At 45.6% G+C, this 20,626-nt stretch overlaps 1 protein-coding gene across 1 annotated transcript; it reads left to right on the top strand.

Moving 5' to 3' along the window:
* Nucleotides 7,512-19,096, top strand: KLF17 (Kruppel like factor 17). The gene is given in 3 exon segments (NM_001164010.1): nt 7,512-7,651; nt 16,952-17,807; nt 18,138-19,096. Coding segments are annotated over 3 exon segments (1,164 nt in total). The 5' UTR covers nt 7,512-7,591; the 3' UTR covers nt 18,386-19,096.

Below are 20,626 nucleotides of genomic sequence, written 5' to 3'. Positions count from 1 at the left end.
GCAGCTACAACTCCGATTCCATCCCTAGCCTGGGAACCTCCATATGCCGCATGTGCAGCCCTAAAAGGACAAATGACCAAAAAAAAAAAAAAAAAACTATTTATAAATGTTATATTGCATGAGCTCCTTTTTTTCTTCGAGTAATATTTTTATAAATAAACTATTTAGAACTAACTTTAGGTTTACAGAAGAGTTACAAAGGTAGTTCAGAGAGTTACTGTGTACCCTTCACTCAGCTTCTCGTAATGTCGACGTCACACATAAGGTGGGACATTTGTCAAAACCAAGAAACCGGAGTTCCCGTTGTGGCTCAGTGGTTAACGAATCCGACTAGGAACCAGGAGGTTTCAGGTTCCATCCTGGCCTTGCTCCGTGGGTTAAGGTTCCGGCGTTGCCCTCAGCTGTGCTGTGATGGAAGATGCGGCTCGGATCCTGAATTGCTGCAGCTGTGGTGTAGGCCAGCGGCTACAGCTCTGATTAGAACCCTGGCCTGGGACCCTCCATGTGTCATGGGTGCAGCCCTAGCAAAAACAAAAAAACAAAAAGATAAAAACCAAAAAAACAAAAAAACGAAAAACCAAGAAACAAATACTGGGAGTTTCTGCTGTGGCTGAGCAGGTTAAGAATCTGACTTAGCACCGATGAGGATGTGGGTTTAACCCCTGGCCTCACTCAGTGGGTTAAGGCGTTACCATAGGCTGCAGTGTAGGTTGCAGATGCGGCTCAGAATCTGCACTGCTGTGGTATAGGCCAGCAGCTGTGGCTCCAATTTGACCCCTAGCCCAGAAACTTCCATATGTATGGCCATAAACAAAACAAAACAAATATTGGTACAAAACTACAAATTTAACCATTGACTTTATTCGGATTTCACCAATTTTCCCACTAATGTCCTTTTCCTGTTCTAGGATTCAACCCAGGATACTGAGTTATATTTATCAGATTGCACTTTTGAGATTTATGAAGATACATGGCATTCTTTGTTTGTTGGCCACATCTACAGCATGTGAAAGTTCACAGGCCAGGGATCGAACCTGGGCCACAGCAACGACCCAAGCTGCTGCAGGGACAATGCCAGATCCTTAATCCATTGTGCCCCCAGGGGACCCCACATGGCATTCTTATTTATTCCTTCTGACTGAAGATGGAATTCCATTGTGTGACTGCAACCAAGGTATGTATTCTCCTTTTGGTAGGTATTTAGGTTATTTCCAAATTTCCTTTACTATTACAAACCATAATCCTAGTACCTTTGTCCTCACGCAGAGGCTCCAGGCCAGGGGTCAAAACCACGCCACAGCAGTGACCTGAGCCACAGCAGGGACAATGCCGGTCCTTCACCACGAGGCCACCAGGGGATTTCTGTCCTTATCTTCTTTACACTGTCAGGAGGCAAAGAGAGAGCTGCTGTCTGTCATTTATGATGACGTCTCAGCCTGTAACCTTTGAACCTGGCTCTGACTTTCTGTTTTGCTTCATCTTCACTCCCAGCCAATCTTCCAAGCTCACTACGGACTTCTTCAGCCCTCTAATGTTTTCTTTTTTTTTTTTTTTCTTGTCTTTTTGCCATTTCTTGGGCCACTCCCGCGGCATATGGAGGTTCCCAGGCTAGGGGTTGAATCGGAGCCGTAGCCACCAGCCTATGCCAGAGCCACAGCAACGCAGGATCTGAGCCGAGTCTGCAACCTACACCACAGCTCACAGCAACGCCAGATCATTAACCCACTGAGCAAGGGCAGGGACCGAACCTTCAACCTCATGGTTCCTAGTCAGATTCGTTAACCACTGCGCCACGCCACGATGGGAACTCCTCTCTAATGTTTTCTAATGCTGCCCAGGGCTCTCCTAGTTTCCAGACTTGCCTCTGGTTATCTTCCTCACTCTGCCAGGAGTTCCAGCAGTCTCTGTTACAATGCCCTGCAGATTAAGAGCAGAATGGGATTAGTGAGTATATTGTAAGAAATAATTGTTTTGTTTTTGGTGGTGGGTTTTTTTTTTTTTTTTTTTTTTTTTGTCATTTTAGGGCCCACCCACAGCATAGGAAGGTTCCCCGGCTAGGGGTCAAATCAGAGCTGTAGCCACTGACCTATGCCACAGCCACAGCAACACAGGATCTGAGCTGCATCTGCAACCTACACCACAACCACAGCACCACAGCCACAGCAACGAGAGATCCAAGCTGTGTCTGTGACCTACACCACAGCTCACGGCAACGCTGGATCTTTAACCCACTGAGCGAGGTCAGGGATCGAACCTACGTCCTCATGGATGCTAGTCAGACTCGTTTCCACTGAGCCACGACAAGAACTCCAGAAATAATTGTTATGTAAAACTTTCTTTTTATGATCATGGATATGAATATTTATGAGCATGGATATGGAATGAGACCACCTAGAGGCGTATGAGAGCGAAAGAGCTTTATCGAACACAGGCTGTAGGTGAGAGAGTCAGGCATGCCACAGAGGGGGCTAAACGGAAGATCACTAAGGAAGCTGGCTCAACCCAGTAGGTGGGTAGCCTAGAAAGACTGAAGATGGTGGGCGTGCCTTTATGAGGGTCAGGGTGAGGTCCACAGCAAAAAGAGTGAGGGGATTTCACTGCTGTGTTTGAATGTCACTAGGACACAGCCAGGAAAGGACAAGTAGGGGAACTTGTGGCAGGAACCAGCCTTATCACACTAGAGTACCTGGTCTCCTCGGCAGGGAGCTCACAGACGGTGGGGCTGATGAGCAGGAAAATATGAAGACTACCCTACCCTGGTGATCTCAAACATCCTAAAGGGTTCACCTCTGAAATCTACACTTCCAGCCTAGACTTTGCGTCCCATGCTTCGCACTCATAAATTTAACTGCTTCCTGGACATCTCTAGGGAGCAGGTAGATATAGGTAATCTCAAAGCCAACCTGTTCAAACATGAATTCATCATCTTAAGAGTTCCCTGGTGGCTCAGTGAGTTAAGGAGCAGGCATTGCCACTGCTGCAGCTCAGGTCACTGCTATGGTGTGGGTTTGATCTGATCCCTGGCTTGGGAACTTCTGCATGTCTCAAGCCGGGCCAAAACCCAAACCAAACCAAAACAAAAATGAATTTATCATCTGTAACATGCCCTGATTCTGTTCCTCTTCTGGGGTTCCCTACATCTTAGGGAACGGCATCAACAACCTCCCAGAACTCAAGGTAAACACCTGGGAGCTTCCCTTACCCCCCTTCTCTTCCCCAGCATCAATCCAATGCAGCACCAATTGCGTCTATTCTATTATCTTGGGTCAGACACTTTTGTCAGTTGTATTCACTTTGTATTCATTTTTGCATTTACTCAATATCTTTTTATGCCTGAACCTGTTGTGTTATGGGAAACAGAAATAAGCCCATGCTTCTCAAACTGTCTTGGTGAAGGGCCATTTCTTTTTTATTTTTCCCCATCAGTCAAGGATAGATGCTTTTGTAAAACACAATGAAAATCAATTACTAGAAAAACAAAATGAAAAATAGGACATACAAAATACAAGCTCCAAGCTTTCATTATTAAATTCATGAAACAAAAATTACTTGCCAAATTGCTATAAACATTTCTAAACGTGTCTCTCAGTTTCTGTGCCTATCTGGTCGCAGAATGGTTAGGTTTGCAAACTTGGGGTCATCCGTGGACCACACTCTAAGTGGCATAGAGGAGAGGGAGGCAAACACAGAATAGGCTATGTGTATGTGGGTCTCGGAGTGGGGAGGGAGAAAGCGGAAAAAGAAGATTCTTAAGCAAACAAATAATAAGCACCTCATCAAAACCAAAAGCAATTAGTTACCTGTGCCAAGACGTGGGTAACCTAAGGCGGTGGGAGCACAGAGGAAGCACCTAACCCAGCCTGATACCAGGGAAGTTCGCCTTATATGAGGTGCAAGACAGACAGGAGTTAGTCAGGCTGGAAATGCTCTAATAATGAGTGAGATGGGCTTTTTCTTTCTTTCTTTTTTTTTTTTTTTTGGTCTTTTTTGTCTTTTCAGGGCCACGCCCACAGCACATGGAGGCTCCCTGGCTAGGGGTCTAATCGGCCTATGCCCCAGCCCACAGCAATGAGGGATCCGAGCCGCATCTGCGACCTACACCACAGGTCACCGAAACCCCGGATCCTTAATCCACTGAGTGAGACCATGGATCAAACCCGAATCCTCATGGATGCCAGTTTGGTTCATTAACTTCTGAGCCACAACAGGAACCCTGGAAAGGATATTTTTAGCATAGAACCAAATTCTGGAGACCTTACGTAGCTTGGGGAATCATCTTTCCTGATTGGATGGACTGACTGTGTTTCTCGGAATCTTAGCCATCAGTTCCCACATGCATAAATGGATGCGACAATCCTCTCTTTAAATGATGAAAGAAGAGAAGCCTTTAACAGAACCTGGTGCTTGGTACCATTGCTTTTTTTGCATGTAAGCGATACAGGAATCAAAGCTACCTCGGATGGTGGGGTCGAGGGGGTGGAGGGACAGGACTAGAGCCAAGGATGACCTGGGCTCTGGGGGCGGGGGTTGACAAGGAATGCAGGGGGACATGTTTGCCCTGACTCATCCCCCGGCCTCAGGCATGTTTCTCTAGGAGAGCCAGCAGATCATGGCTTTTTTAGGTTTGGGAAGGAGGCAGGACCCCAGAGTAATCTCTTTCCTCTAGTTCCTGGTGTTCCAGATGTCTACAGTAAAACTAGGCTCTCGGAGTTCCTATCGTGGCTCAGTGGTTAACAAATCCAACTGGGAGCAATGAGGTTACAGGTTCGATCCCTGGCCTTGCTCAGTGGGTTAAGGAGCCGGCGTTGCCGTGAGCTGTGGTGTAGGTCACAGATGCAGCTCGGATCCTGCATGGCTGTGGCTGTGGCTGTGGCATAGACTGGCAGCTATAGCTCACATCTGAGCCTTAGCATGGAAATTTCCATGCGATGTGGATGAGGCCCTAAAGAGAAAAAAATAAATAAAAAATAAAAATAAAAGAAAATTAAGCTCTAAATTAAAAGGTTGAAGGCTGGGGGTGGTTCTGTCTTTCCCTGGGGGGTTTGATGAAATAAAGACATTAGCAGATCATAGTATCCAGTCTTATATTTAGCTCTTTAATCTGTTTTGAGTTTATTTTTGTGTAAGGTATTAGGAAGTGTTCTGATTTCATTCTTTTACATGTAGCTGTCCAGTTTTCCCAGCACCAATTTTTTTTTTTTTTTTTGTCTTTTTAGGGCTGCCCCCACGGCATATGGAGTTTCCCAGGCTAGGGGTCATATTGGAGCTGTAGTCACTGGCCTATACCACAGCCACAGCAATGCCAGATCCAAGCCTCAAATGTGACCTACACCACAGCTCACAGCAATGCCTGATCCTTAACCCACTAAGCAAGGCCAGGGATCAAACGTGAGTCCCCATGGATGCCAGTCAGATCTTTTTCCACTAAGCCATGACGGGAACCCTTCCCAGCACCACTTATTGAAGGGACTGTCTTTTCTCCATTGTATATTCTTGCCTCTTTTGTCATAGATTAGTTGATTGTAGTGCATGGCTTTAATTCTGGTCTCTCTATTCTGTTCCACTGATCTATATTTCTGTTTGTGTGGCAGTACCATACAGTTTTGATGACTACAGCTTTGTAGTATAGTCTTAAGTTAGGGCGACTCATTCCTCCACCTCCATTTTTCTTTCTCAGGATGGCTTTGGCTATTCTGGGTCTTTTGTGGTTCCATACAAACTTTAAAATATTTTGTTCTAGTTCAGTGAAAAGTGTCCTTAGTGGATCATTCCTAAATCCCAAAGCTAATCCTCTCAAGTGCTGGTTGCTAATAATCAGAGAGATTAAGTTGCAGATTCCAAAATCTCAAAACTAGAATGATACAAAATTTACATGAAATTAATACAAAATTTGATTTATGAAAATAATTTTACCCTATAAGGGAATGAAATACTAAAAAATGATCTACTCTGGCAAAGATGATTTGTTCCAAAAATGTTTTCTAAGTGCCATGTTGGAAGGGACATTAGGTATATAGTGACTGGAAGAGGCATCAATAGGAGTCAGAGACAACCCTGGAGGAGGTGGCAGCTGAACTGATAGCTACGCAGGTGTTAATCACAGAAGCATCACTACTATTTTTCAAGGGTCTGCTCTCAACCCCACCCCTTGCTAGTAGCTGGAGATATTAAGTTGTCATCACTCAGTTGCTCCCTTGAGCAACTAGGGGTCATCTTGATTCCTCTTTTCCTCACAGCCCTTTACCATTCCAAAATATAGAGTTCTGAATTCTTTTTTCTTTTCTTTTTCTTTCTTTCTTTTTTTTTTTTTTTTTTTGTATGCGGAAATTCTGGAGCCAGGGAGCAAACCCAGGCCACAGCAGTGACCTGAGCCACAGTACTGACAATCCTGGATCCTTAACCCGCTGAGCCACCAGGGAACTCCTGACCTTTTTAATTCTAAAATATTCTCTAATCACCATCACCAAACACTGACTTCTCTTTCGCGGGGGCCTGCTTTAGCTTTCTAACTGATATTCCTGCTTCCACCTTGTCCATAAGCCTCAAAAGAGCCCAATGATTATTTTAAAAACTTCAGATCGGATCAATTTTCTGCTTAAAATCCTCCATGGCTTCCCGTCACACTTAGAATATGGTCCAGACTGCTTTCCATGGTCTCCGAGACCTCGGCCATCTCTGTCCTCAGGCCATTCCGCGCTTCCTCCTTTACCCACCTCACTGGCCCTCCCTCTTGCCAGACAAGCTCTTTCTTGCCTCGTGGTCCACCCGTCTTCCTACGGCTGGTCCCTTTCAGGCCGTTGGTTCTCAGCTCACATTTTCCTGTTTTGTTTTCCCCACAGTACTCACCACCACCTAAAACGATATGAACTGTTGACCTTATTACATTCATTTCTCGTCTGCCCATTGAGGATGAATATTTCTTGAGAGCAAGGACTTCGTGGTGTCTCGTTTGCCATTGTCTCCCTAGTTCCAAAAAAGAGTGCCCAACACACGGTAGGGGTACTCCGCAAATAGCACAGAAAAAAGATTTTGTTTCCCGGAGCACCCAAGGGACGTTGGTACCTGGCCCAGGGAGGAGGAGATCCGACTTACGGCAAGAACCCTGACCTGGTGGGGTGGTGCTAAAAGCTCTCCTGTCTGCAAAGGCCCTACGGAGGCCTGCTGCTCTCTCCAGCTTCTTTCAACAAGACCGGGCCAACGTCTGGAACCTCTGTGTCCCCATCCTCGTGTCCCCCCCCCCCCTTGCTTGGGAGAAATAGAGATGCTCAGACTGAAGGGTGGATGGGGTAGGTTGGGTGGGGAAGTCGTGAGACGTGATGAAAGCCTGACTTCTCCTGTTAGTGACCCTGCTGCGTTTGCGCAGGATCACCGAGGGGCTGGAGCCCTGCGGGGTGGGGCAGGGGCTGCTGGGTGGGTCCGTGGGTGTGGCCCTTGGCTCCGCCCCCTTGCCCGGTGAGAAGTAGACGCTGAGCAAGGGATTCCGTGATTGTGGCGTCGCGGCCGAGCACCGTCCCTGCGACGCGTGGCGGGTCTCAGCTTGGCTGATCTGGACCCTCACGGAGTCCCGATGTGCAGCGGATCCCAGGCTGAGATGGAGCAGGGGGCCGAGGGCCTGAGCCAGTGGCCTGTGGCTCCGCACCAGTTTACAGAGGTGAGTCCGGGGGTCCCGGGGACCCGCCTCGGGGCTGGGGGAGTGGAGGGAAGCCGCGATCTGGAGGGTGAGGCGTCCGAGGAACTCGTTGGGTAGGGAAATCTGGGGAGACGAGAACAGAAATCACCTATCCCTTATTCAATTAATATTCTCCGAGCATCAGCATTGGGTGGGGGTGGGTGGCGAAGAGGTTCCAGGTAACTTTTGATGGAGGCTTTTGAGTACTCTGGAGAGAAGGCAAAGTTAGAAAGTCAGCGGTGAGCAGACAGGGAGGGAAAAATGACTGAGGGGCAGGCCTTTGCTAGATTCTAGGAATGCAATGATGAGTTTACCATAAGATAGTCCACCAGTTTTATTAATAAGTAGCTGAATGATTGGAAGTCTACCAGTTATAGTAAAGGAGAATTACAGGGGCCATAGAAATGAGTAGTAGAGGTGTTTGATCTGGTTTAGGAGGTTGAGAAGACAGCTGAGAATTTGGTCTGGGACCAGAGAGAACTGGTTAGGCGAAGGGTTAGCAGATGCTGAGACCACAAACAGATTGCTTCCGCTTCGGAGGCAGTGAAAGATGGACTTTGAGACCAAGGCTAAGAGAGGGGTGGACGAGTGGCCAAGGCGAGGGGAGGGGAGGCGGGGACCTTGGGCATCCCGGGATGCCATCCCAGGCTTGAGATGGTTATTCCAAGAGTGGTGGGGAAGCCATTGATGAGTTTAAACGTGATCAACAGGGTAATTAGATTTGTATTTTGAAAAGAGTGCCCTGGGGGGGCATGGACCGAACTCTAGGCTCCTTATCTTGAAAATCCAATCAAAAGTCAGAATTGGTGGCCTAACTAGCGAGGTAAGAGTGGAGCTGGAGAAAACAGAATAAACCCTGGAGATGTCTTGGAGGAAGACACCGCAAGGGTTGGTAATTACTCACATCCAGGTGGTGAAGGAGGCTTTCAGGGCAACTTGGCAGATTTCTGACTTACACAGTTGGGTAAGAATAGTGGTGACATTTCTCACGTAAGAGCAAAGGATGCGAAGGAACGGAATTAATAGTTTCTTCCCCTGGGGGTGAGTTGGGGGTGTGTGTGCGGGGGTAACGTTGATCAAGAGTTTTGGGACAAAGTCCGACGATGTGCCTTTGGGCTATCCAAAAGGACTGAGCATTAAATGGCAGCTGGAAGATTCCAAAGAGGTCTGCCCTGGAGCTACCGATTTTAGAATAATTGACTATAAACAGAAATGGACCCATTAGCATGAGAAAGATTGCCCAGAGAGTAGCATAATGCAGAGAGGACTGAGAAAGAGGAAGGGAAGGAGGAAAACCAGGCACGTGTGTCCTTGTGTTCCAAGGCCAAGAGAAGGAACCATTTCCAGAAGACGGCCAGTAGTCTCAGCCTCAGGAAAGGTCAAGCAAGGAAGAGTCTGACGTGTGTTTGGACCTAGTAACTCGGAGAGGATCGTCAGGTGACTTTATGAAAGCTGTTTAGTCTATGGAGAGATGCGGGCCAGACTGAACTTGGAGGAATGACAATAAAGTGAGAGAGTGGGACACATGTATTTAGACGTCTCCAAAGAAGTTTGCTTGTAAAGCATCAGGAACGTAAAAGGGAGGGAAAGGGGGCTGAGTACCCCAGAAATACCCCAACAGTAGACAGTTACCTGGCCCCTGTTAGGTGCCAACCTGGTGCAAGTGGTGAATAAAATAGATGGGGGTTCTGATAAAAGAGATGGGGTGATTTCTTTTCTTCCAGGATCAAAACATTATACTGCTATCAGAATTAATGATAATTTCTTAATATCCTTTTAGATGTAATTCTTATTCAAATTCCCCTAGTTATCCCTAAAATGACTCTTCCAGCTAGTGTGTCCAAACCAGAATCCAATTTAAGATCACACATGTATCTGGTTGTTCCTGGTTATTACATTTCTTGAGTCTCTTTGCAATTAGATTCATTTTTTGCTTTGCTTTTTTTTTCTTTTTTCTTTTTCCTGAATGACTTCCCAGCTTTCATCATCCTGAAGTCTCTCTTGGAGAAAGTTCCTCCTTGTGGATTTCTCATACTGCGTTGGCACGATTTAGGTTACCTATTTTTTGTATTCCCTCTAAAGTGAGGTTAGCTCCGAAAGCTAATTGGATTCCTGATTTATATTAAATTTTCCTTGATTGAAAATCTCCTTAGAGGTTGTGTAATGATTTTCCATCATGCTTTCTCCATGTATTAGCTTCGATTCCTCTGTAAAATAGGATTTTTCTTAAACAACTGGGATCATTTGGTGAGTTTGAAGTAACAGTTTCCTACTGGACAGAATAAATGCTTAAGGCTTTTACTTCAATTCACAATGTTTAAAGCTGGGATAAAAGCTGATCCTTTGTCACTTGTGGCTCATGAATTTTCATAAATTCAGTCTATTCAAATCAACAATCATTCCTTTGGATTCTCAAATTTTCACAAATTTGGCTAGTGGGAACCCCTTCTGGCCCTTTTTTAAACATTTAAATTGCAGTAAAGTCTGTATAATATAAGGATATGATTATAATGATGTTTAAGTGTACAGTTCAGTGGCATTAAACATATTTGCATTATTATGCAATTGTTGCCACCACCCATCTCCAGAATTTTTCTTATTTTCCCAAAGTGAAACCCTTAACTATTAAAACAGTAACTTCCCAATTCTTCCTTCCCTCACCTTCCACTCAGTCCCTGGCCATCATCGTTCTGCTTTTTTTGAATTTGATTTCCTTAAGTACTTCATACATAGAATCATACATTATTATTATTATTTTGTGTGTGACTGGCTTATTTCACTTAATGTCCTAATGTTGAAGCATGTGTCAGAATTTCCTTCCATTTTAAGGCTGAATGATATGCTCTTGGAGGTAAAGACCACATTTTGTGTCTCTTTTCAGCTGTTGATGGGCACTTGAATTGCTTCCACATTTTGGCTCTTGTGAATAATGCTGCTCTGAACACAGGTGTACAAATATCCATTCCAGTCCCTGCTTTCAATTCTTGTAGGTGTATACCCAGAAGTAGACTTCCTGGGTCCTGTAGTCATTCTATTTTTAACCTAATGAGGAAGCAAGCATCACGCTGTTTCCATAACAGCTGTGCCATTGTATCATTCCCACCAGACGTATCGGTTCTAATAGCTCCATATCTTGCCAATGCTTTTTTTTTTAATTGTAATCATTTTAGTGGGTGTGGAGTGGCGTTTCATTGTGGTTTTGATTTACTGTTCCCCTAGTGATTAGTGATGTTGAGCATCCTTTTTTTTTTTCAACATTTTTTTATGTGCTTGTTGTCTATTTGTATGTCTTTGGAGAAACGTTCTTTGCCCGCATTTCTGAATTGAGTTTTAATGCTAAGTTAGAGGGGTTCTCTATATATTCTAGATATTAACCCCTTGTCAGCTTTGTGATTTGCAAATGTTTTTTCCCGTTCTGTGGGTTGCCTTTATACTCTGATGGTAGTGTCTTGATGCACAAAAGTTTTAAATTTTGGTGTCGTCTGATTTTGTCTATTTTTCTCTTGTTATTGTGCCTTTGGTGTCCTATTGCAGAAATCTTTACCAAATCCAATGTCGTGAAGCTTTCCCCTATATTTTTTCTTCCAAGTTTTATACTTTGGCTCTTACATGTAGGGTTTTGATCCATTTTGAGTTAATTTTTGTATTTGCTGTTAAGGGTCCAACTTCATTCTTTTGCTTGTGGATATCCAATTACACCGGCACCATTTATTGAAAAGAGTGTTCTTTCCCTGCTGAATGGTCTTGGCGTCTTTTGATAATCATTGCTCCATCTGTGTGAGAGTTTATTCCTGGGCTTTCTTCCTTTCTGTTGGTGAATGGGTCTATATCCTTAACACCAGCACTATCCTGTTTTGATTACTGTGGCTTTGTCATAACTTTTGAATGAGGAAGTGTGAATTTTCCAGGTTTGTTCTTCTGTTTCAAGATTGTTTTGGCTATTTGGGATTCCATCTGAATTTTAGAGTAGATTTTTCTATTTTTGTTAAAGATGAATTTTGATAGGACTTGTATTGAAACTGTGTATTGCTTTGGCTAGCACTGATATAATGTATGTAATCCTTAGGATTTTCTACAGGGAAACAGTTTACTCACTATTGCTGATTTATTACAAATGATATTTTAAAGAATACACTGGAACAGTCAGATAAAGTGCACAGGGTGTGAGGTATGGGGAAGGAAGGGGCAGAGAGCATCCATTTTCCAGGCACACCACCCTCCTAGCACCTCCATGTGTTCAACAACCCAGAAGCTCTCTGAACTCTACTGTGGGGATTTTTATGGAGGCTTTATCATGTAGACATAATCAATTTATTAACTCACTTTTAGCCCCTCCCCCCTTTCTGGAGAATGAGGGATGGGGCCAAAAATTCCAAGGTTCTAATCATTGCCCACCGAGAGTTGCCCCATTGGAACAAAAGATGCTCTTGTTCAGGAAATTCCAAGGGATTTAGGAGCTCTGTATCAGGAACTGAGGCAAAAACTGATATACACATTTCTTATTCTATCATGAGTCTTGGAGTTACGCATCAAGCACAACAGGACCAGCTTTTATAGTTTCCATGTATGTGTCCTGGCTAGAAATCTTTTTTTTCATATAGCTTTGAGTTAATGTCCAGTGTTCTTCATTTCAACCTGCAGGACTCTATCACCATTTCTTGCAGGGCAATTCAGATCTAATGGTAATGAACTCCTCCAGCTTTTGTTTATTTGTGAGTAAACAAAATTAATTTCTCCTTCGTATTTGAAGGTCACGTGTGCCAGGTATAAGATTCTTGGTTAGGAGTTCCTACCGTGGCACGGCAGAAATGAATATGACTAGGAACCATGAAGTTGTGGGTTCAATCCCTGGCCTCGCTCAGTGGGTTGAAGACCTGGTGTTGCTAATCTGGCCTGGCTGTGGCTGTGGCTGTGGTGTAGGCTGGCAGCTGTAGCTCTGATTGGACCCCTGTGCTGGGAACCTCCATAGGCTGCAGGTGTGGCCCTAAAAAAAAAAAGAAAAAGAAAAAAAGAAAAAGATTCTTGGTTAGACAGTTCCAGCATTTTGAATATATCAACCCAGGCCTTTTGGCATCCAATGTTTCTGATGAGAAATCTACTGATAATCTTATTGGGATCCTTTATGTAATGAGTTACTTCTCCCTTGTTATTCCCAAGAGTCTCTATCTTTGGACAGTTTGATTATATCATGTGTCTCAGTATCTATTTTTTTTTTTTTTCCAGTGTGGATCTCTTTGAGTTTATCCTATTTGAAGCTCATTGAGCTCCTTAAATGTTTATATTCATGTCTTTCATCAAATTTGAGATGTTTTCAGCCATTATTTTTTTTCCCCAAGCAATCTCTCTATCCCTTTTCTCTCTTCTAGGACTCCCACAAGCATATGTTGGTCTGTTTGATGTCCCACAGGCCACTTAGACCCTCTGCTCAGTGTCCTTCAGTCTTTCTTCCTGTTCCTCAACTCAACAATTTCAATTACTGTTTTCAGATTAGCTGATTCTTCTGCCTGCTCAAATCTGCTATTGAATCCTGCTAGTCAGTTTTTCATTTTAGTTATTATATTTTCCAGCACCAGAATTTCTTATTCTTTTTTTTTTTTTTGCCTTTTTTTTTTTCCTTTTTAGGACCACACTCTTGGCATATGGAGGTTCCCAGGCCAGGGGTCGAATCAGAGCTACAGCTGCCAGCCTACACCACAGCCACAGCAATGTGAGATCCCCAACCCACTGAGCGAGGCCAGGGATTGAACCTGTGTCCTCGTGGATACTAGTCAGATTCATTTCCGCTGAGCCACGATGGGAACTCCAGCACCAGAATTTCTTTGTAGAGTTTCTCTTTGGGTTCTCTATCTCTTTATTGAAATTTCCATCGTGTTCATACATCATCTATGTGACTCTCCACGTCTTCTTGTAGCTCTTTGAGCATCTTTGAGACAGTTTTAATTTCTTTGTGTAGTAAGTTCACTGTCTGGTCTTTCCCAGAGACATTTCTGTTTTGTTTTGTTTTTTCTTCCTGTGTCATTTTATGACTTGGGTTTTTTTGTTGTTGAAAACTGGACCTTTGAATTGTATAATGTACAAACTCTGGAAATCAGAGTCTTCCTCTTCCTCAGAGTTTGCTGTTTTTTTGTTTCCCTATAGTTTTTTTTTTAAATAATGATTTTTGTTTTTTCCATTATCGCAGGTTTACAGGGTTCTGTCAATTTCTTCATTGATGTGTATTGTCTCTGTGCCAGGATCAGTCTGAAATGTATGTAAACTTAAGGTTTTCTCAGATCTTTTCTGAGCCTGCATCTTTTCTTGGGTATTTTCCAAATTTTCCAAATTTCCTGGTATATGTGGTTGCTTTTGAATACAATATATAATATTTGATAATATTATATATAATAATTTAAGATAATAGTTCTTAAATATCTGGTTCCCCACAGGTGAAAAAGGGAAAAAATGAAGGGTGAAAAAAACAAATCCTTTTAAATAGCCTGGAAGTCCCCTCAGTTGGGGGAGGAGGGTTGGTAACAAGGGTAGTTGAGTCCCCACAATGGCCTCCCACCTCTTTGCACCTCATTACCCCAAGCAGCAATTAGTGATCAGAACACAGATTCCCCAGTATTTGTAGCACAAGGTTTTTATTGCCCAGTCCGGTCCCACAGCTGAGGCAAGCTGCTCCAGAACCATGAGCTCTGCTTCCTGGCATGGAACCCAGGGGTGTTTTGGGATAGGCACCGCCTACCTAAGGGCTGAAATTGACGGAAATTAACTGCAATTTACTTCCCAAGACTTCTCTTGGAAGTTACAAGCATTTAAAGGACTCCATTGTTCCAGAGTCATTATATCCAGCAAATTCTGCCTGTGTAATTGTTATCTTGGTGGGGCTGTGGATTCCTGGGGCTTCCTACCCTATCTTCCCTGGTGTCACTTCCTGTGTCCTTTTGACACAATCCTAATAATCTTTGGAAGTTCCCTTATTTTCTAGCACAATAAGATGCACCAGGCTCACTTATTCTTTCCTTGTTCCAGACTTGGAGTCAGGAAATTCTCCAAGGATGACTCTTCCTTTTAGTTAGGACTGGAATTGAAGGCCAGAGTCTGAGCATGAGGGTTTTGTGTTTGCATAGAATAGTTCTTGTTTAAATACAGCATTATACTTATTTCTGATTTTTATAATTGCCCTTATGCTGAAAATCTTGATTTCTTACAGTATTATTTTAAAACTACTTTATTGCGAAAAATAACACTCAAACAGAAAAGTGAATGAGTACACGGCGTAATGGATTATTAGAAAATAATGACCTTTGAAGCATTGTTAGCACTGCAGAAGCCCCTACAGTTCCCCTTATCATTGCCCCTCTCTTCCATCTAATATTACTCATAACCTACTGTCCGGTCATAACTTCTTTGAAATCCTCAATTTCTTCCCTGTGGTGTGTCTATAATTGATGTGAAAACTGCAATTGCTTTAAATTTTGCTTTCTTTCTTTTCTTTTCTTTTTCCTTTTCCAGTGTGTATTTGAATGTAAATTTTTCCTGGATCTGTGACAGCACTTTTCTGGTGAATTTTCTTTTTCTTTTGAGAAGTAACAACCTTCAGTTTCTGTTTTGATGATTTAGTATCTTCTAAAGGAGTCTGGTCCCCCCCCTCATATTTTGGTTTTCATATTTGAATGGACTGGTCTTTTCTGGACCCTTCCAATGGAGGAGTAGGTGGGAGACGGTGGGATAACATTTCCAGTTTCTCAGTTCCAGAGCTCTCTATTGCTACAGTAACTGACAACTTTAAAAAATATGATTCTTGGCCTTCCCATCATGGTTAAGGAATCCGACTAGGAACCATGAGGTTGCGGGTTCGATTCCTGGCCTTGCTCGGTGAGTTAAGGATCTGGCGTTGCCATGAGCTGTGGTGTAGGTCGCAGACGTGGCTAGGATCCCGCGTTGCTGTGGCTGTGGTGTAGGCCGGCAGCTACAGCTCCGATTATCTCCCTAGCCTGGGAACCTCCATGTGCTATGGGAGCGGCCCTAGAAAAGGCCAAAAGACAAAAAAAATATATATATATATATCTATATATATATATATATATACACACATATATATATATATATATGATTCTTGAATCTTGTCTTGTTTCAAGAGGTTCTATCGCCAATCTCTCCTTTTTTCCCTTCACGCCTATGCTGGTCGGTCATCAAGGAATACTGTTCTTAACTTCCAGGACAATACCTCACCTTTTTCATCTCATTATTATTTTTTGTTTGTTTGTTTGTTTTTGTCTTTCTGCTATTTCTTTGGGCTGCCCCCGCGGCATATGGAGGTTCCCAGGCTAGGGGTCGAATCGGAGCTGTAGCCACTGGCCTACGCCAGAGCCACAGCAACGGGGGTCCAAGCCGCGTCTGCGACCTACACCGCAGCTCACGGCAACGCCGGATCCTTAACCCACTGAGCAAGGCCAGGGACCAAACCCGCAACCTCATGGTTCCTAGTCGGATTCGTTAACCACTGCGCCACGATGGGAACGCCTCATTATTATTTTTTATGGCTGCCCCTGCGGCGTATGGAAGTTCCCAGGCTAGGGGTCCCATCGGAGCTGCAGCTGTCAGTCTGCACCACAGTTCATTGCAATGCTGGATCCTTAACCCACTGCTGAGCAAGGCCAGGGATCGAACCTGCGTCCTCTTGGATACTAATCAGGTTCATTTCTGACGAGCCACCGCAGGAACTCTCCCTCATCTTTTTTAAAAGTGCTTGTGAAGATATGCCTCCTTTAATGCTTCATCTCAGACCTGCCCACACTGTTCCCACTCAGGTGAGAGCCTCTTCTGTAGTAGGTAAATATCTGTGAATGTTCCAAGTTTTGCTAAAGCCAAGACCTATCTGAACTCTCTCCATTCATTCTTGTTACCTTTATGGCTTTTTGAACCTGTTCTGCTGGTTTGGGATGGTCTCTCACTTTCACACTTAAACATAACCTGAAGTTTGAGGGTGTGCTCAGAGTGTTGCTGAAGGTATGGATTGTCGAATATTCATTTGCTCTTTGTGCTTTTTATGAAATAAAAGCAAAACCATGCCAAGCAGGAATGGTGGCATGAGTCACAGCTAGGCTTCCACCATGCTTCTGTCAGCCAGACTTGCATTTTAGACAGCCCAAGCTGGGAAAAGGCCTGGAGGTAGGCTAATTCAGGCAGGGAAATGACGGAGGCCTGGATTGGGGTGAGGTCTGGAAATGGGGAGAAGAGGCTTGCGGAACAGGAATTTGAGCTATGGTGAATTTCACCTGACTCTCTTTCTCCAAGGACACTGAGAAGTCACTGTCCTTTTTGGACATGTCTTCATCTCCAGGAAGCGGTGGAGTGCACACCTCTTGGAACCGTGGCCCATCAGGCATTCGGCGTGTCCCTCAGTGCCCAGAGCTGGAGAGGATGTCCTTGGCCTCTGCGCAGGCACCCAGGCAGAGTGCCTGTGAAATGGGGCAGCAGTTCAGTATGTCACCGCCTGAGCATGGCCTGAGCTACTGCCCTCAGATGACGTTCACTGCTTCCCAGATGGTTTACAGTCAGGGAATGTCTCCTTCCCAGCCAGGAATGGGGGCTTTCAAGGGCGCCCAGGCCATGCCCTTAGGCGAGCCCAGTATTTCAAGTGTGGCTGTGACCTTCAGTGGGAATCTAAGGATGCCCCCCAGTGGGCTGCCGGTCTCACCTCCCAGTGGAATCCCGTTGATGTCGCACATTGGAATGCCAACAATGCCTTATTCTGGCCTCCCGACAGTACCTTTCAACGGAGACGCTTTAACACCTAACATGTTTTTGGATCCAACCATGCCTCCCACTGAGGTTCAGGCAGTGCTCCCCTCTTTGGCTCAGATGTTGCCCTCTAGAGATCCCCAGGACTTTGCAATGCCCCCCGCTGGATCTCCATCACTGCTGCCTTTGGAATCCCAGGGCTCTTTTCTGAGCCAGCCAGTCTCCCAGGAAGACTTTCCTAAGCACCACTTATGTGAGCCACGGAGAGAGGCGCAGAATTCCAGGGCTCAAGAAAGGGCTTCTGGGAGGAGCTCTCCCGTTTCAAGGCCTTACCACTGTGAGTATGAGAACTGTGGCAAAGCTTATACGAAGCGCTCCCACCTCGTGAGTCACCAACGCAAACACACAGGTAAATGGGGGTCAGACGGGTAGGGTGGCTGGAGGAAGCTCTGGGCTTTAGCTTTGTGGGGGACCCCGGTTTGTAATGGTTTGCGCTTAGCCCGTCATCCTTCAAGCTCGAGATCAAACTCTGCTGGCCGCACTGCCTCGCCTCCCCGTGGTCCAGAATGACTGCCGAGATGCTGGGGACTACTGATGATGCTGTCTCCTCCCTGCGTTCCTGTATTTGCCCTTTTGATTCCTCATCGTCAACTGCTCCGCTCACAAAGTCAGACTCCTTCCTTCCTATCTGGTAGCCTGTTCCTCCACTGAATTCCTTCTCTCGCTTGTCCTCCCCCAGGTGAGAGACCCTATAAATGCACGTGGGAAGCCTGTACCTGGTCCTTTTTCCGTTCCGATGAACTTGGAAGGCACACTCGAATACACACCAGATATCGACCACATAAGTGTGACCAGTGCGGCCGACAGTTCATGAGATCTGACCATCTCAGGCAACACCAGAGGACTCACATGCGGATGCCAAGATCCCCGGACCCGCAGGCAGACAGTGGACGCAGGGCCGGTCCTCTTCCTGCGCCTCATCTTTAGATCAATCTCGTCTTCCCCTCCTGTTGGCTGCTCCACCCAGATGCTGCCTGCCTCTGACCAGCCTGTCTCTCATAGGTGTAGGCTTAGATGAAGACAGAAAGATTATGAGGCAGGGTGGAAGCCCTTGTGAGCTCTGGACCCAGCGGGGCTCCTCCAAAACTGTCTTGGAGGCCCTCCCGTCTCTGGGCTCCCTACGTCTGTCAAGTGTAGCCGCGTAGGAAGGTGGAGCAACGTTGAGATCCGGAGCAATAGGAAGAAGCGCTTTTATCTTAGGTGATTCCCAGCTTGAAACACTGTAGTGACTCTCCTGTGCTTACTACATAAAATCCAAGTGCCTTATCTTGGTCTTTGACAGTTTTCCGGAGCCCGGCTATATTCAAATCCTGAATTTACCACTCACCAGCCATGTGACCCCAGGAAAGGTCATTATGCCCAGTTCCCTCCTCCGATAATAAGAAAGACTGTTTTGAACACATTTTATGCCCCAAATCAGATTCTCTCTGAGTTCCCGTTGTGGTGCAGCAGAAATGAATCTGACGAGTATCCATGAGGATGTGGGTTCGCTCCCTGGCCTCCGCTCCATGGGTTGGAGGTCGAGTGTTGCCCTGAGCTGTGGTGTAGGTCGCAGACGCAGCTCGAACTGGATCCCGAGTTGCTGTGGCTCTGGCGTAGGCTGGCAGCCACAGCTCTGATTCAGCCTCTAGCCTGGGAACTTCCATATGCTGGGGGTGTGACCCTAAAAACCAAAACAAAAACCAATCCGATTCTCTCTGGCGCTCCCCAGCCACAGGTCCAGAGTGTGTCTCTCCCCTCATTTCCAGACGTGGGTGGATACTTCCTGTAGAACAGAAGACCTGGCATCTCGGTTAGCTACCAGCAACCCAGGAGTGTGGAGGAGCTGATGCTCGTAGGGTTACATTTGACTAATGGGAGATGGGAGAAAGCCACGCAGATAAGTCTCCCTCTTCTTCCATCCCTTCCCGGAATTGGTGCAAGACACCATTTCTCCCAACAGTACGGCCAGTGGGAGGACCTCCCAAGTAGCCAGTGGACACACCTTCTGGGTCTCTTCTAGGTTTGTCATGAACGAGGTTTAACCTGCTATCACCTTGTGTTACCTCCTGTTTTTCCTCACCTCGCATCTCTTCTTATTCTCAATGCCCTGGATTTGCACCACCCAAATAAAAAAGATCCAGTACTTAGTCCTTGTTCTGGGCTCTCTTTTCTAGGTGACTCAAGGGTGGAGGGAATCAGACTGGGGCAGAGAAGGATGAATCCCTCTGTAACTTCCTCCCTTACCCCGACCCAGACACGTAGTTCAGCATCTCATTTCTGGACTTGTTAGCCATCTGTTTTACTGACCCGCAAATGGAATGGAGAGGAACTTGCCTAAAGTTCTCAAGTGGCAGAGCTGGGATCCCAGCTGGGGTCTGTCCACTTCCAGAGGTAGATCTGGAACTTAGAGATGATGTCTTACTACAGGTGTCTCAGCATCCAGGCTGGTGCCAGGTGATGGCACAATAAAATGAGTCAGGTTTGGTTCCTGTGGCCCAGGGGCCATCTCCAGGCTAGGGGCTGAAAGCGCTCAATATCACCAAGCAGGAGAAGAGCCAAAGCTCTGTGGACTTGAAACTTATTCTGGGCATCTGGGGGTGTCCCTGGCCTTGGCCGTGCCTGCCCCTCCCTCCTCCACCCCAATCCTGTCTTGCATGGCCACCTTGGTCTGTTTCTTTCGTGTCGTAGCCCCAGCATACCTGGGCCTGACACGCCGGTGGCTTCACCCAAATTCCAAATGAAGGAAGTAGATGTGATTTAAAACCTGGCGACAGAGGGTGCCCTTTTGTGACAAGAGCGCGCCATGCTTGCTACGGTGGTGGGCAAAACAGGCCCCCATCCCTCGGGGCCTCAACCTAGTGGAGGAGGGACTTAGGATGGTACAGCCTGTTGTGAGGACAGCTACCTGGAATGTGCCACAGTAGGCCAGCAGGTCAGGAAGGCATTCCTTGGGAAGTGAAGTTTGACTTCAGGGTTACAGATTAACTAGGAGTTAGGCAGATTAAGAAAGTAAGGGGGTGATTGGAAAAAAAATCAACCTCTCCTTTTATTGTCTGCTGATTATCCTGTGGCCGGCAAGGCTAATCCTTTCCCGGTATGGTCTTGCCCCACACAAGGCAGGATAATGGGTAGGTAAGACCTTGTGGGCTCTCAAGTAAGGCTAGAAAATTTTCATCCAGCCTGGCT

This window comes from Sus scrofa, chromosome 6 (assembly GCF_000003025.6).
Source record: "Sus scrofa isolate TJ Tabasco breed Duroc chromosome 6, Sscrofa11.1, whole genome shotgun sequence".
In the NCBI taxonomy this organism is placed as follows: Eukaryota; Metazoa; Chordata; class Mammalia; order Artiodactyla; family Suidae; genus Sus; species Sus scrofa.
The sequence above is the reverse complement of the archived record's forward strand: the minus strand, read 5'-3'. Positions and strand labels throughout refer to the sequence as shown.